This window comes from Pocillopora verrucosa, chromosome 12 (assembly GCF_036669915.1).
Source record: "Pocillopora verrucosa isolate sample1 chromosome 12, ASM3666991v2, whole genome shotgun sequence".
In the NCBI taxonomy this organism is placed as follows: Eukaryota; Metazoa; Cnidaria; class Anthozoa; order Scleractinia; family Pocilloporidae; genus Pocillopora; species Pocillopora verrucosa.
The window spans coordinates 5,593,055-5,610,357 of NC_089323.1; the positions used below are offsets into that span (position 1 = coordinate 5,593,055).

Sequence of the window (17,303 nt, forward strand, 5' to 3'; positions counted from 1 at the left end):
GTATTCAAAAATATGTACGGGGTACTGTAGCTTGGGGAAAAGATATTTCAAACGTGCGCTTTCGCTATTTTTGGTGTTGAAAATATTACCTCTGGCGTTACTTGTTAAATTTTCATTGAGCATAATAAGAATGTGCGCTCTAATGGGGATAGCGCCAGTAATTTGCTTGCTATTTGATATTGAATGAAATTTCAAGAATCGCCTCAATTGAGTTATGTGCGTGACCGCTAAGTAAATGATTACCCAGATTAGACGTAATTCTCACCTTACGTCTGAACAGCGTCGTCTCGTCTCACACTCCGTGACTCAAGCGAATATTTAGCCTCCATCTTCAACAAAGCGTCATTTAAAAATATTATCGTTGAAACAGTTCACACGAGGGATGCTGAGCGCAGATTTTTTAATTATCAAGAGAGCGGCTCTACTAATCATTACGAGTGCTCTCTGCGTTTTATCCACCAAAGGTAAGCTTTGAAATGATCATTTGAAATAATTAATAACACACAAGGTTGATTCATACTTGTTGTACACGATTAAACAGTTATGAAATGCGTAGTTATGTATTAATGCAGGATCAGAAAAAACTAGTCTTTGATTGGTTCGGTTTAATTTTTGGCGTAAACGATCAACAGATACAAATATGAATGATGAAAAAGTTGATGTAAAACGAAGAATTTATCGTAGCTTTTTCAGAGCGATAAATACTAACTCAAAAAAAAAATTTGATTTTCATCTGTCTCAATACTTTTGTGTTTGATTTTTGAAAACATTAAGCCAAATTTATTTATTTCCTTGCTTTAGAAATGAATTTCCCTCAGAACTAAAATCATATCCCTGAATTCGATCACAACCGGAAAAGCGGCAGATAACATCATTATCAAACAAAGACGTTAGTATTCAAAATTGGCGTCGAGTTGGTTTAAGAGATTTGGGTTAATTTTTCTTCAAAGTTTCAAACGAATCTAAGCAACAACCATTGTTAGTAGCATTTCATCAAGTTAAGAAAGTAAAATCGATATCTTGAAAGTAAGATATGGGAGTTGTCTCACGCGCGTTACGTGCATGGATTTCGGACTCCCGCGTTTGAAATGGCCGTGTGATTACGTTTCATTCAGTTATAATTATTCTGATAACGATGGCTTTTTCATAATGGCAAAATATGATTTTTCGTCTCGTCACGAGCATGGGACAAAGAAAAAGTTCTGAACATTCGTGAGGAATTCGGTTTCTCTGCTGCGATGCTCTAACACTGAGCCACAGAGACTATCAGTCATGTCAACAGCGTCGTGTACGACAACGACATGATAACCAGGTGTATTTGTACCCTGTATTTTATATATTATGACAACTCGCTCAATCTCTTCAAAACAATGTAGTCGCTACTGTTGACATAAAAAAACTGTTCAGAGCCTGCAGTATGCATGCAGGACGCTTGTCAGTTGAACTTCGTAGTATAGTAGACCTCGCTCACCGTCTCTGTGGCTCAGTGGTAGAGCATCAGAGCGTGAAATCCGAAGGTCTAAGGTTCGAATCCTTATGGGAACTAAGAATTTTTTTTTCCCACGCGCGTAACAAGACGAGAAGCATCCTTCTCCTGATACAGAACTTAGTTTTTAACATCTGGAGCCTTCTCCAGACCGAAAATAACGTGAATTAAGCTTTATCCATTGTAATAACAGGTGTAAAATTTACAACTGAACCTCCAAATCCATTCTTTGCTCTGGAGGGAGACGATAGTACCCTTGAATGGAGTTATGCATTTGGAAATGAATCCTTTCGTCAGGTGATGTTTGCAAATGTCAAAACACCCAGAATAGTGGATCGAATTATCTTCTGGTGACGACACACCCTGGATAATAGACTCTTACAAAGGTCGCTTTCAAGCATCAATCTTACATTGTTCCGATTTTTTCCCTTTTTCTTAAATGTATCGTCATTGAAGAGGCACTCTTTTTACCAGCCAGTTCTTGTATCAGATAATTTGCTTCTCTCGGTGGGCCCTAGGACCCCCCTGCTTACAGTAAATAATGAAAAGAAAATCTGTTTGAAGGATGGAACCAACCATTGGAAGAAAAAGTACTAGACAGAGACAAATGGAATTCAATAACCTGGTCTCTATTAAAGGACAGAAAAAATATGGTTGACACATATTTTTCCGAAAGTTTTTGTCGAGTTTTTTCCTATTCTTTTCAGTAATTCATTCAGAGTTGTGATTACTTAATTGGTTCCAGGCCCCCAGATTTCACATAGAATTTCCTGTCCCCTCAAAAAAGGCCTTTTAAGTGTTTACTTTTGATCGTACCTGATTGCACCTACGATCAATTGAGCGCAAAGCGAATGGGTCAGTAAGATAATTTTGTTTGTTTGCCAAATAAAAGAAACCAACCCCTTGACATGGGAAGTATTTTGTTTCTCTAAATTTATGGATAGTGCTAATCTTAAGGAAACTTAACATGCTGGCAATTAGCTAAATTATTGTGGATTGACTAGGAACATGTTAAGAAAAACACACACATCTCTTTTTTTTTTCTTTCACTTTGTTATAGTCTCGACAGAAACATTTTACCTTGCAGACAGACAAATCGCGACGGATGTCTCCGTTCGGTTATTTGTGTCTGTAAATTAGGCTATAATTGGTGGATTTACAAAATTTGCATCTCATTGCAATTAAATTTATCCAAAACGATTGACTGACTACGCTTTTCAAAGCAGACCGGCGAAAGAACAGTGGGACAGTGCGACACTGAAATGGTTGTTAGAATAGCTTTTTTACTTTTTCTTTCTGCGCCACTTACACATCAAGGTTAGTTGTCTAAACTATGCGAATACAATGTAGTTTAATTCATCCTGCGATGTAATCAGTGATGTTGATCCATCCGTATTGCAGTGATATCCATGATTCCTACATTTTAGGTCTTACAGCATATTAAAGGCGCTTTCAATCAAAATATCGTAAATATTGAATTTGTACATCATTTTGATCGGTATTCACGTTTCAGAACCGCGTGCCTAGATAGTTTTTCCTTGATTTATGACAAGAACTTCCGGGAGCTGTATTAGCTTATGTAAGACCCGAAATTAAGTGAGTCTGTTTGATGTGAAGACTTGTGAGATAGGTTCTGTTTGCAGTTCTGTTTTAATCAATTTGCTGTTCATAATTTGAAAGACCATAACTTGCTCTTAAACACTGAGTTAAGCGAAATCGATCAGTTAGTGCGTCCCACAACAGGGAGTCGTCTTAACTGGAGCTTTTGACTTAATTGCATCCATGAATACAACAAACCAATGGTTTGTATTGTTTGTGAAATATGTTGAATCTTCGGATCGTAAGCACAACATGGCATCAACATAGACGATTCTTAACAGGTTAAATGTTATATATTTTATATTTGGTGTAAAGCGAACTTGTTGTTCACGATTGAATGACTGCAAGGAATTTTAATTCAGTACACGTCATGCCTAGAGAGGGATTGAATAATTTATGTCTATCCTTTTGATCTGGTAAACAATTTTCGTTAAAATTATGTTTACACCAGTTTCCTCCTTTTCAAGCTTACCTGGTGTAGATATGGCTTTGATCAACAATCGAAAGTCTTTTTTATTGTTGGGCATGACAATAGGACACTTAAGGTATCTTCAGTCCTAAAGAAAAATGACGTAGACACCACAGTGAGGTACACTATAGTTACAGCAGTTCATTTGTTGTATTTACTTCATGATGTGTGAATGTTTATTTAAAATTACCCTGAAAGCCTTGATCAATGTATAGCGTAAGGCTAATTCTGCCAATTAAACTAGAAACTGTTGGAGGGGATCAAATTTGACGTTTATTTGAAGAGCATTTCCCTACTAGCGGACAAAACTAGAATTATTCCGACAAAACAAAGGTCAAATTTTGTCATGATGAATTTTTGTTCCGTCGGTTGCATTTGCACTAAAAATTTTAAAACCGTCACATTCCGTCAGCGCCCGATCTGTTCATAGGATCGGCCAACATAGTTGCCGAAGGATTTCACCTTTAATTTCCGGGATTTATCCTAAGTCACTGTAAAATTTTAGAATACCCGAACGTCGCAGCAGAAGACAATTACTGCCTTTCTAGTAAACTGATTACGGTTCAATTACACGCTTGTCTTAGCTTCAACGACAAATGATTGACATGTTTATAACGGTTTTGTATAATTAGTCGATTTTGCTAAATTATCACGTGGGAAAAACTTTGTCGGCGGTGCGTCTCAGGTTTTGACGGCTACGGCCAGAATTAGTAGAGTCGCGACAAACCATCCGCACTTTTAAAATGTTGGTGATGACAGAAAATATGTCTAAATAAACAATTTTGTCGCTAGTGCGGAAAGGCCCTGATGAAATTGAAAGTCGGAAAGACAATTTCAAATGCAAAAGTAATCAAGCGTAAAGGAAAGGCTGCAAAAGGGCATTGATTTATGTAAATAACCCGTGTGTCTGTTGATGACTCTGTTGCGTGATTTTAACTCAATGTTTTTTGATCAAATATTAGGAAAAAGAAACGAGAAGGCAACTAATTGGAAAGGCTAGCAGCGATGACTAAACCAAACGGCAAAAATTTAGCTTCTTGCAGTCTGCTTTCACAGTTTGTTAACGATAGACGGAAATTCTTGCAAAATTTTCCTATAGTTTCGATTAAAAAATTTAAGGTTGAATGAGCAAAATTGTAGCCCGTTTTTGCCACTATTCGCTGCTATTGACGCAATTTATTAACAAATTTCAAGTCCCTAAATGCTCTCCTTTTGCACCATTTTTAAAAAAATTTCCCCTCTAACTGCTACGCATTTCCTGTAAATTAATTGCAACAATTTGTTGCTTCGTCAAGATAAAAAATTCTGTCTGAGAATTTTGATGTTCTCATTACCTGTTTGCCAGATAGTGTGGGGATATTATAGGGAGAAGTTTCATGCTCATAGCTTCTGAGATAAAATATTTAAATAAATACACGTTACTCGATCGTTAAACATGTAATACGTGCTGATATTCATTTTTGCGAGTTGCGAAGTATTCCCAGAGCCCCGAAGGGGTGAGAAAAAATACAAGCAATACATTAGGTCGTTCAGTGCGGCCATTTCATTGCTCCGTAATTTTGCCCTCCTCTACAGCGTAAGACCGTGGCATATTTTGCGCGTTCTCATGACCTTATTTGGCAAAATGACATGGTAGTGGATTAGAAAAGACGCGTATCACCTATTCTAATACGAATATGCTTAGCAGATTTTTATTGCTTTTCATATACGTGTATTTAAGGGAGGAAAAGATGCTGTTCATCAGTCAATTATAAATTGAAAGATACCGACAGGAGTCAACAAAAACACGACATTTGCCTTTCATTTTACAGCGAATCAGCATTCAAAGCGCCGGCTCTTTCTTCTTTTCAATCCTTCCGGCTGCCGATCACCATGAGGAAGAAATAACGAAGAGACGTTTTAAATGTTTGATTTTATTTTACTATCCCTTGCAGGCTTTCGTTCTCTCGAAAGAACAATTGCTTTAGTAAATGATAGTTTGACCTAACAAGATAATTTAGCATCATTAACTGAGTTGATAACGTAAATGACCACCGTGAAGAGTTTCGAAGCTTAGGTTTCGAGCGTTAGCCCTTCGTCTTCCGCTCCGACGAAGAGCTAACCCTTGAAACTTCAGCTTCAAACCTCGTTACGTTGGCCAGTTACGTTATCAAGTCAGTTGATCATAATTATACTAAATAAGTCTGTTATACTCTCCCACCGAAGAAGCACCACAGTTTCTTTAGAAACTTACCCCCTTGTCCTAAGAAGAGTTTGATTTGAATTTCAGATGAGCCCGAAGTTGCAATTGATGGTAACCAAAAGCAGTTTATAGCTGAAGGCGAGAACTTCACGTTGATCTGTCGGTATAACGCTTCACCGCCTGTGTCTGAGGTGCAGTGGATAAAAGATGGAAATGTGATTACCATAAATGCCACTGTGACCAACAATGGATCAAGAGTGACTAACATCTTTTATAATGAAAGTCTATCACAGCTTTCAACCGCCTCAGCTTCTTCACAGGATTCTGGAAATTACAGCTGCAATGTTACAAATGATGTATATGGTACAACAGATTCGACTTTGATTGTTATTCAAGGTATGCATACGATGTCCATTACTTCCTGTACAACATATCCGCGGCATTATTTCTCTCAATGTTCCTGGTTAAATTTTTTTGTTAGTTTAACATCTTCTCCTGTGGAAGAAAAAGCCAACCCAGCAGTTCTGTGTAAACATAATTACACGAATTTATTTTTGCAACAAAACAATTCTCTCGTCAAAACGAACATCACATTTATTTGATCAGTAAAACAAAATTTGCCTTGATTTACGCGTTCAAAAAATAATCTAACTCCTTACCTCAATTTCTAGACAAAAACCATTCCTTCCTCATAGACTCACAAAAAATAAAAAAACAAATTAAAAAAAAATATAAAAAAGATGTCAATCATACGAAAGTTTAACTTACTACACTTTAGAAAGCCTCGAAAGAAGACGTAAAAGTAAAATTGTACAATACCTTGGAATACCAAATAACTGACTAAAGTATTTCTGTTCTCTCACAGAGAAGCCCTCCACCAAATTGCAGCCAGAAACTCTTACTGTCAAGGAGGGAGAAAATGTCACGTTATTTTGTAACTCTTCTGGAAGCTCTCTAACAATAACGTGGAAATTCAACGGAGTTGATGTAACCACCTCAGGGGATTCAAGGATTAGTTTTTCAGATGGCAATCGACATTTGATTATAACGAACGTGAGCAGGGTAAACAAGGGGGAATACAAATGTGTGGCGAGCAACGAGGTTGGAAACGATACATCTAATACTAACTTTCTGCTGGTTGAATGTAAGTACAGAGCAAACGTGACAGGCCGTTTTAACTTGTTAGCAGTCTTGAAGTTTCTTTTTTCTTGCTTGGCTTGAGATGATAGTAAAATCATAGCATTCTTAAGTTAACATTATTATACTATTAAATAACCAAGCTTCACCGAAGTGGAGGTGGCTAGTGGCGGATATTCAGAGGCTTAATAGCCCATCAGGGCGGGCCTTCAACGCTATTTACTGCTTTAGTATTACACTGATGTAGATTATTGATATTGACAATTTTGTTTTGTTGTTTGTTTATTCAATTCCTTTTAACGTTTGCTGTTTTTTTACAGTTATCAAACGGAGTAACTTTCATTTAAATCAGTGTTGCAGTGTAGTAGTGTTTCAGCAAAAATTGCCGAAATGGCAATTTTTGCTGTATTTTGTGAAATACGTATGGTTTTGCAGTGACTCAGTTTTTCAATTTTTTATCTTCACATTACTAGTTGGACCTGAAATATCCGAACCTCCAACTAATCGCACAAAAGAGGAAAAACAAACCGTTGATTTCAGTTGCGTAGTCGCAGGATACCCTACACCTGACGTTGCGTGGACAAAAAATGGACTGGAATTGAATGTGACAGGAGATGTGCGACTTAGTGTATCTTCCAATGATGGAGACCACCAATTGAACATATCAAATGTTCAACAATCAGATGCAGGGCAGTACAGATGTGTAGCCAATAACAGTCTGGATACCGCGAGTTCATCTTCAGCGACCCTAACAGTACAATGTGAGTGCCAAAGTAGTGTATATTTGTATATTAGCAACGTTCTAGTATTGATCACTTTTTTATTCGAGTTTCCTCCAGCGTTGACCACAAATTCTATAGATCATTATTATTGACAAAACCTCTCTTTTCGGTTGATGTTCTTCTCGTACTGAAAATGGCAAAAGACCAAGTTGAATTAATGCGAAGCCAATGATGTTATAAGTTCCTCAATGGATTAAATACATGTGTCAGAGACTGCAGGGACCTGCGTCCAAATTGTTGTCGACATCTCAGCTTCTCCCTCTCAAATCTTCGATTGTGGTTTTTGATTAAAGGGTCCTGGGTAAGTTTTCGTTTTACAATAATTGTTCTCCGCTAACTTTAATATGATATTATCAATGAAGAGCGGTTTCTATGTCGTATCACTGAATTTTAGTTGCACCAGAAGTCACAATCGATGGAGATCATAAACGGTATTTAGCCAACGGCACTGATTTACTGCTGAAATGCCAGTTCAACGCCTTGCCTACCGTTTCTGAGGTGCAGTGGGTAAAAGATGGGATTGTGATTGCATCAACCCTTACTACACCTTCGAATGGGTCACGTGTCACTATTTCACATCATAATGAAAGCCAAGCTCAGTTGTCGATCATCGCAGTTTCCTTGGAAGATGCTGGAAATTACACCTGCAATGTCACAAATAATGTTGGTAGCTCCTCAAATTGGACGTCGATTGTCATTCAAGGTATGTTGCGATGTAAATGAACTTAGACATGAAACAATTTGGTTTGTCAATATATTTCTTGGCCGAAAGTGACCAAAAGCAGAAATTGTATGTGAAGTCGAGGAACTGTTTTATACCAAGCTCAAATATTTTAAAAGCTTGTGGCCAAAATTTGACTCGTGAATTGACACAATGAAAAACCATTCTGTGTGTGTTCCTCTGAGACCTTACGGTACTTCTAGAGTCTCAAAGGGGTGTTGGCTTTTACGGCTAATAATTAAAATCTTGGTCAATTTACGGCTAAACTTCATTTTCTATCCTCAGTGATCACCAGAAGCCTAATCTTTTTCCGACTAACAATTAAAATCCGACTTGTTCCGACTAACAATTAAAATTTCCAGCAACGCCTAAAAATGTCGCACTGATAGTGGCATTTATTATTATTATTCTTAGTTATGTGCTTAAGAACCGGCTCAATAACACCTATTTAAACTGTTTGGATACGGAAAAAAAAAGAATGATAGATAAACATTTTAAGTATAAAATACTTTCTTGCATTTCTACAGTGACGCCTGTTATCGAGACGCACCCACAAGCTGATCCGATCAAAGAAGGAGAGAACTTGACTCTCTTTTGCAACGCTACTGGAAGCTCTTTGACAATATCATGGACGAAAAATGGATCTTCTATAAATCCAAATGAAGATGTACGGATCCGTTTGTCAACAGACAAAGAGCAGTTGACAATAACGAACGTGAGCAGGAAAGACAACGGAGCATACCGGTGTGTGGCGAGCAACAAGGTTGGAAATGCTACCTCCAATGTTGCCATAGTGACTGTCCGATGTGAGTTCAACTATGGTTTACGACACGACTAAAAATATGGATCGATCAAAATATAAATCGTTGTATACTTTAAATTCATCGTTGGTAAAAATGTTTAGGAAAGTCGGTTTCATTTGCTTTCCTATGTGATACAGCGCTCTAACCAACATGTCGCACTACATTTAGTAAATTACGTTTGATTTTGTAGAGAAAAATGATTTCTTTTTCATTATTTATATTGATAGTTGCCCCTGAAATCTTCCAATCTCCAAGAGATACCACGGAACTAGAAGGACAAACGGCTGTGTTCAATTGCGTAGTAGGAGGATACCCTACACCTGATGTTGCTTGGGAAAAAGATGGAGTGGAATTGAATGTGGCTGCACATGCGCGACTTAGTGTGTCTTTCAATGATGGAAACCACCAATTGATCATATCAAATGTTCAACAATCGGATGCAGGGCAATACAGATGTGTTGCTAATAACAGTTTGGATACCGCGACTTCATTTTCAGCAACCCTAACAGTACATTGTAAGTCTAAGAGTCGTTTTTAGTGAAACGTGCGAGTGTTGAATATTCTTTTATTTGTTTTGTTTTGTTTTGTTTTCTAATCGTTGTCCATAGGTAATTCAGGTTATTATTTTTACAAACCCCTACAAATTTTTGTGGTTTGTGAATTTGCTCTGCATTTGACTTTAACTACTCAGTTGCTTAATTTAAAAAGTTATTTAGTACTTCTATGGATAAATGTATATGTTGGCCATTGGCGCCAATACATCAATACCATCCATTAGAATTTTACTCTGTAATTGCCAGGTTTTCTCTCTCTGCTGCTCCATATCTTGTTCCTCTTCTTTCATAAACCTTTCAGTCCACATGTAAATTATTTTCACAAATTCAGCACTATCCGGAAAACCTGTCATGGGAATATGCAGACTCACAAGTTCTAGCGCACGGTTTTGATATGATACCAGTTATGCTTGAAAAGTTATATCGTCTATACACATAGGATGAAAAAGTAAATAAATTAAAGCCCATGATGATGATACAATTGTAATTATTAAATCACGTTTTAGTTGATCCAGAGGTTACAATCGATGGTGATAAAGAGAAGATTGTGGCTAAGGGCGACGATATCAAGGTAACATGTCGGCACAAGGCCCTACCGCCTGTGACTGAGGTGCAGTGGATAAAAGATGGAGAGGTGATTTCAACAAATTCCACGAAAATGATAAACAACTCCCGATTGGATATTCTGCACTTCAATGAGAGCCTCATACAGTTGTCGATCAGTGCAGCTACCGTGGCTGATAGTGGGAATTACACTTGCAATGTCACAAATATGGTTAATAGTTCATCAGACTCGACATCTATCATTGTCGAAGGTGTGTAAGAGCTGTTGACAAATTCTCATTTACTCGTGTTTTAGGGTAGGACAGCCGTAAGCTGGGATTTCTCCTCACAGACTTCGAAGAAATGAGGACAGTTTTTAAGGTCTAATTAAAAAGAAACCACCCGTTACTGAGAGTAAGATTTCGCCTGGGGCTCAAGGGCTGTCTATAAATTGCATGTTTAGGAGATAAGTAGCAACGACTGCCCCGTTCGTTTATCTTTAAATATTTACTGTGTGCGCAGGTATGCGCAGGAATACCGAGTTACTGATTATTGGTAACGGGGACTTCTTGATGTGTGCTGGGACATCCCGATTTTTAATGAGATAGTTTATAAGCTACTCTCAGAGATGGTTACAACCTACTGGAAGTCCCAGTAATCATCGCCTGTTACCGTTTCCGTTGCCTACAAAACTTTTAAAAATTATTAAGATGAAAATTGTAATTTGACCCAGCACCGGGGCATGGGTGAATATACATAATGTACACCTTAGAAAAGTAAAATAATTTCCTCTAGGTTTGACTAGAGAAGAAATGTTACTATTTATTTTCATTTTTTCAGGGTTGCATAATCTTAAAACACCTCGTGACTTCCGATGGCGTCTATGAGAAATTTCTTCAACGATTAATTTAGCGCAAATGTAGAATGTTTACAACATTGAAAACATAGTGGAGTGCTTCAGACTTAGTTTCTTTTCTGTTTTCCCTAATACAGTTAAGCCTTCCATCATAACTCAGCCAAAAAGTGCTGCCCCTGAAGAAGGAGACACCGTCAAGTTGTATTGCAACGCTACAGGAAGCCCTATACTGCATATATCATGGACGTTTGATGGATCTGTTATAACAGCAAATGAGAACTCCAGGATCAGTTTATCCAACGACTCTCAAGAATTGACAATAACAAGTGTGAAAAGAGGAGACAGTGGAGATTATCGATGTTTAGTGAAAAACAGGGTCGGAAATGACACTTCTGGCCGCTCTGTGATAAACGTGCTTTGTAAGTACAGAATAAGTTTGCTTTTCTAAGTCATGAAATCGCACTATAGTCGAGCTATACCCAATCTCTAAGACCTGACTTTTTTAGCGTTATCGATAAGGTATAGACCAACTTTAGGTCGAGAGAAATGCAGTTGAACAAAAAAAATAAATAAATAATAAATAAACAGATTTGGGCCTAATGTAAATTTCCGGGTTGTTTTACTACATTCTAATATAGGGGTCCAAACAGTCCCTCGTAATCCCAGAGATAGAAAGACAATTACCTGCATTACCTTTTACAAATGAAATACGTTCCTTTGGAGGCCAGATAGGGCCCGATTCTGTCAGAGTGAACGACAAGCTGTTTCTAGTTTACTCAGTAAATAAGACAGATCTCTTAAATAAGATATAACTCTCTCAGGAAAAAAAAAGGAATAAAAAATTATTTGATCGATCGTAGAACTGCTTAAGGTTATGCTTGTGGTTTATTTATCTATTCATTTTCGCTATCAATTTTTTTTTTCAGATCAGCCTGAAATTATTACGCATCCTAAGAATGTTACAGTAGAAGAAGGACTCCCCATGACCTTATTTTGTAACGCGACCGGAAATCCACCACCAACACTATCATGGACCAAAGATAGATCTCCTATAAATAACAACCAAGGGATCCCTTTTTCAGGAGACAACGAGACACTGTCTATAGCGAGTATTAATAGATCGGAAAGCGGAAATTACAGATGTGTTGCCAGGAACGGTCTCGGAAATTATTCCTCAAATCCTGCAAAAGTCGACGTACATTGTAAGTGCTCCAGTAATTCTTTTCTGTCTTTTTCCTAATTTGGAAGGAGAAATTCTGTACAGTTGATAGGATTAAAAAGGTATTTGGCACAAATGAATGTGAAGGGGGAAGTAACGATGGGTTCCCAGGAGTTGAAAGCAACGACCTCGGGAATCACCTTTCAAATCTTAAACTGAGTTAATGTCAAGTATAAATCAGACATTTTTTTTTCACCACAAACGTTTACCTACGAAAACTGAACACTAACACAATTTATGATATCATTGGTGTCGCAACTTGTGCAAAAGAAACGAAATGTTTGGGGCCGAAAGTTGAATGTGCGCCCAGTATTCACAAACAGATATCTGGCTTGTTATTTCAATTCCCTGTTGCGTAATTTTTTCCTATTCTTCAAGAAATCTCGTTCGGTCCCGTATTTGGGTAATTTTCGGCAGTTTCGTGGTGAGAAGGCAGATTGTTGTGCTATCAATCTTGTCAGCTTCATCTGAATGTCGACAAGGACGCCATAGATGTTAGAACTTTTCGTTAAACATCGCTCATTATCACTGATGACATAGCATTCCGGCCTGGGTCTTGGCGGAAATAAAAAATTATGTTTTCTCAATTATCGTTAGTTAGATGATGAAATATATACAAGATAAGCATAAAAATAAAAATAAGAAGAATTGAAATAATCCTATAGTCTTTCATACTGGTTAAGATTCATGATTTGACAATCCAAAAAAAACAAAAAAAATGACTAGGACTTTGAGATATACAAAGAAATAAGCCGGTAGCTTTTGAAATTCATTTATTTGAGTTAACAGAACGTAACACTTCTGTTTTTAAATTCCAAGTTGCACCTGAAATCGTGGAAAATCCAAAGGATGTCACCATAGTTGAGGGAGAACATGTTGTGTTTAGTTGTATGGTAGATGGAAATCCTTCACCAGGAGTTACTTGGACGAAGAACGAGGAAAAACTGAACATAACAGTAAATCAACGACTAACAGCGTCGTCACTGAACAACAAGCACAATTTGACAATCACAGTTGTTCATCGATCGGATTCGGGACAATACAGATGTGTGATTATTAATAGTGTTGGCAACATAACATCATCTCCAGGAGATCTAAATGTACAATGTAAGTAACTTACAAAATTTATTTGACTGTAAGATTATATAAAATCGTCTATGTGAACTGCGGATAATGAAATAAATATGAGAGCAATCTTCGCTACAATGAACACTACTTGAACAGTAGTGAAAATAGAGCTTAAAAAAAAAGTAAACAAAAAGCCCAGACCAGCACGAAACACTTTAATGCAGTCCTGGTTCTTTTTTTTTTTTTCTTTTTTTTTTCAGGTTTTTTCCACCACTGCTTAAGTAGTGTTCATTACTGCGAAGATCGCTCCCATATTCTTAATTTCTTTGTCATGAAAAAAACAACGGGTGCCGTGAAGTGAATTTAAAATTTGTTTCAATATTTCATAATCTTAGCATAGGTGACAACACAAAGAGATCTCTCTGTGTCTATATTTATCAAATAAATAGTCTCGACTGTGCTCTGTGCTTTTGCAAAGCACGCAGGAGGCGGTTAGAGCACTAAAGAAGTGTAGGGGGAAACAGGAGACGTAATTGAGTCTCTCCCTTTCCAGAAGAGCCGTAAGTTATGTGCCTTTGAACAGACACACAGACAAGAGAGTAGATTTTCATTGAGATCACAGATGGGAGTACAGGTTTAAATGTGATGCGCACTTTTGATCAAGCTCAAAGTTAATATGCGATGGGTGGGTTTTTTCGAAAAAGGCAAGGTATGGAATACCGTCTGTAATCTGTTTTGACGGAAAGAAAGAAAAGCGATCTAATATGAATAAGTGAACTGAAACAAGACGAAATGAAATGAAAATAAAACTTATGAAATGTGTAAGCCTGAAGGGAAAACGTGAGGTACCTGATAAAACTACTTGAACACAAAACCTTCTCTTTCCCACGAGCACATACTACAAACCATACATATCAACTATCGCCGCAGTCGAAGAACTGTTGTAATATAGGTACTTTTGAATTCTGTTGTAAATGTTAGTTTTGATCTTAAAGCCGTTCTATTTTGATTGTTCTGAGTACTCGTATCGAGATAAGAAACCAGTTTTCACTAGAATTTGATGATTCATTTAACATCAATCACCGAAAAATTTATATCTTTCTTTTGCTACTCTAAACTACATGCCATCTTTTGTCCTTGTGGGATTTGATTCTTTTTAGGGCGTTCACACTTCCTCCGTAGCACTGGAAAAACGCGAGGTAGCCGTTTTGAAATTAAGCGCTCCTGCTATAATCACCTTGCGCGAGGTCATTTTAGCGAGATATGACGCAATCCTCGACCAATCAGGGCGCGCACATCTCTATAATGGCCGTAGCAATTATACACTATAAATATGCGTTAGTGACGTAACCTTAACCAATACCGCGCGGGTAGGACAGAAAAAAAAACTATATAGGATGTTTTTCACTATACTGAGTGAGATTTGAAATTTTCCCTTTCAAAGCCGTGATGCTTGAAATACTGTTTAAAGAGGATGTGACGGATCAGTTTTTTTAAAATTTGTGCTTGAAACGGGATCAGCAACCCTACCCCCCACCCCTCCCTCCTCAAATAGGTGTCCATGTAAGATATGGCTTTACTCAGATGCTCATTTCTAATAAGTACAGGCTACTTTGTGAAAAGTGTTCTTTGTTTGTTTATTTGTTTATGTTGCCACTAACTTTACTCCCCTTGTTATTTTGCTGTTTGTAATTAAACAACTGCACATGGGATCATTTCACTCACACAAATTGGACTGAAAATTCAAGAAAACAAAATGCATGTATGTGTCAGTGGACCCATTATGCATTGCACACTTATACAAGTTCACGACATATACTGAAGGCCACTGAAAGACAAACGTGTGATGTGCTCGAAATTCAAGATAGGTTATTAAAATGAGAGTAGGCTAGAAAGCCCTTCAAATTTCTCTTGTTAGTTAAACCATAAACACTGCAGGCCTCTGCAAGAAGGTTATGGATGTATTTGATGTTGCCAGTTGAGTTAAAGACCAAAACAACAATCAGACTAAAGTGCCTTTTTTTCTAGTTCCACCTGAATTTATCAGCAGCCCGCAGAATGTGACAGTAATAGAAGAGCAAAATGTTAACTTAACTCTGGATTGCACAGTTTATGGAAATCCTACGCCAGATGTGAAATGGACAAAAGATGGACATGATCTATCAGAAAATCAAAGGATTAATGTTTCTGATTTTAAGGGAAACACTTCAAGTTTGACAATTACCAAGATTGTGCGAGGAGATGAAGGCCAACATAGATGTGTGGCAAATAACAGTGTGAATACCACTACTTCAGCCCCAGGAAAACTGATAGTCAACTGTGAGTATTATTTCTGACTGCAATTTATGAGATATATAATGTCAAAGCACTCCTGCTAGTATTGGTTGGGTGGAACCTGCAGAAAGTCAGCACACCAGGTACCTGAGACCCTTATACATGTAAGTATCTGCTGAGAGGACACCCAGAGGAACTCGTAATGTCTGTTTGGTATTGTTTAGAGTGTTTGCTTAATCATTTATCTCCAAGAAGTGATTAACATTTAACTTCTCCCTGTAGTATGAATATGTTATTCAACAAATAGGTGTAAGAGAATACCAATGCAGGCCCCGGTTGTTCACTGGTTGGATAACGCTATCCACTCCGTTGGAAAGTGTTATCCACTCTTTGAACGACTGGGCCCAGAAGTTTTTATCTTGATCTAGAACCAAATTCTCGCAAGCACATGTAATTTACAAGGAACTGTGTAACAGCTAAAGAGAAGAATTTAAAAAAAGAACAGATATTGGGATTTAAAAGTTAATGCACATATACTCAGCAAAGGTTTTAGTACTGTTCTGTCATCTGCCATTAACGTATATTTTGGGTGTGTCACTAAACATTTTTAGTATACATGTACCAGTTTGGTAAAACCTGCACAAAGGAAATATTTGCAAATAATGGGCAACATCTCTTGCGAAGGATGCATCCAAGGAGTTGAGAACAAGGATCAAAACTAGAATTCCACTTTGATACGTTTTGGAACCCTCTGTGACAAATTGATGTTTCATGAGCCAATCTGATGCCAGCATTATGCAAGACTGGCGTCAGACCACTTCTCTCTTTGCCTTGCTTTTCTTGCATTATATGAGATGCATTTTAAATAAAACATTTGGATGATGTAGGTAGATAACCTAAAGCGTGGTTTGATTTGGTGTTTTTGGATGGGGGCTCATCAACATACATTTGCAAACAACAACTAAAAATTTACAGGGATACTACACACCAAATTGTCTAAAAATATAACATATAATTCATAGAAATGTTTCAAATACATGAACTGTACACGTTTGTGATAACTAACTTGAACAATCCTTATGATTACAGTTAGAGCAGATGTCAAAATAAGTGGCAGTGAACCAAAGTTTGTTGAAATAAACAAACAGATCCATCTGACTTGCCAGTACAATGCTTCGCCGCCGGTGTTGGAAGTACAATGGGTTAAAGATGGAAATGTGATTGCTCGAAATGGTAGTGGTATTGGTAATGGATCGGTAAATATGACAAAGTTCACTGAAAGTCAATCCCAGCTGCTAATTTCATCAAGTACTACACACGATGAGGGAAATTACACTTGCTTCGTCACAAATACTGTTGGCAATTCCTCAGACACAACGTCAGTCTTTATACAAAGTATGTTTCTCTAAATGATGCACGGTATATTGATATTTTGTACCATTGTTTGATCTCATCACTTTGAGCAATGACCAGTAAGCAGATACTCATCTCTGTAAGGTTGTTGTTTAGAGTTTACTGTAGTTAATGGCTTCCTCATTAACTTTGTTAACTTATTTTAAAACTGGTTTAATTTTTTTTTTGATATTTTTTTATTCTTTGTAAAAGTTTTA

The 17,303-nt window shown here is 37.3% G+C and overlaps 1 protein-coding gene across 4 annotated transcripts in view; it reads left to right on the forward strand.

Annotated features, from left to right (window-relative positions):
• Window positions 1–328: 328 nt before the first annotated feature.
• The window catches only part of LOC131777793 (hemicentin-1), a 56,254-nt gene continuing 39,279 nt past the window's right edge, over window positions 329–17,303 (forward strand). For 3 of the 4 annotated variants that reach the window (XM_066159680.1, XM_066159681.1, XM_066159683.1), the window contains exons 1-13: window positions 329–464; window positions 5,824–6,132; window positions 6,602–6,880; window positions 7,347–7,634; window positions 8,050–8,358; window positions 8,904–9,182; window positions 9,407–9,694; window positions 10,240–10,548; window positions 11,270–11,551; window positions 12,059–12,334; window positions 13,171–13,458; window positions 15,448–15,738; window positions 16,783–17,088. In XM_066159680.1, the coding sequence (XP_066015777.1) occupies window positions 383–464; window positions 5,824–6,132; window positions 6,602–6,880; window positions 7,347–7,634; window positions 8,050–8,358; window positions 8,904–9,182; window positions 9,407–9,694; window positions 10,240–10,548; window positions 11,270–11,551; window positions 12,059–12,334; window positions 13,171–13,458; window positions 15,448–15,738; window positions 16,783–17,088 (3,586 nt within the window). In that variant the 5' untranslated portion in view covers window positions 329–382. Of the gene's footprint in view, window positions 465–2,713; window positions 2,804–5,823; window positions 6,133–6,601; window positions 6,881–7,346; window positions 7,635–8,049; window positions 8,359–8,903; window positions 9,183–9,406; window positions 9,695–10,239; window positions 10,549–11,269; window positions 11,552–12,058; window positions 12,335–13,170; window positions 13,459–15,447; window positions 15,739–16,782; window positions 17,089–17,303 lie in introns of those variants that run through there. The other variant, XM_066159682.1, reaches the window with a different exon arrangement.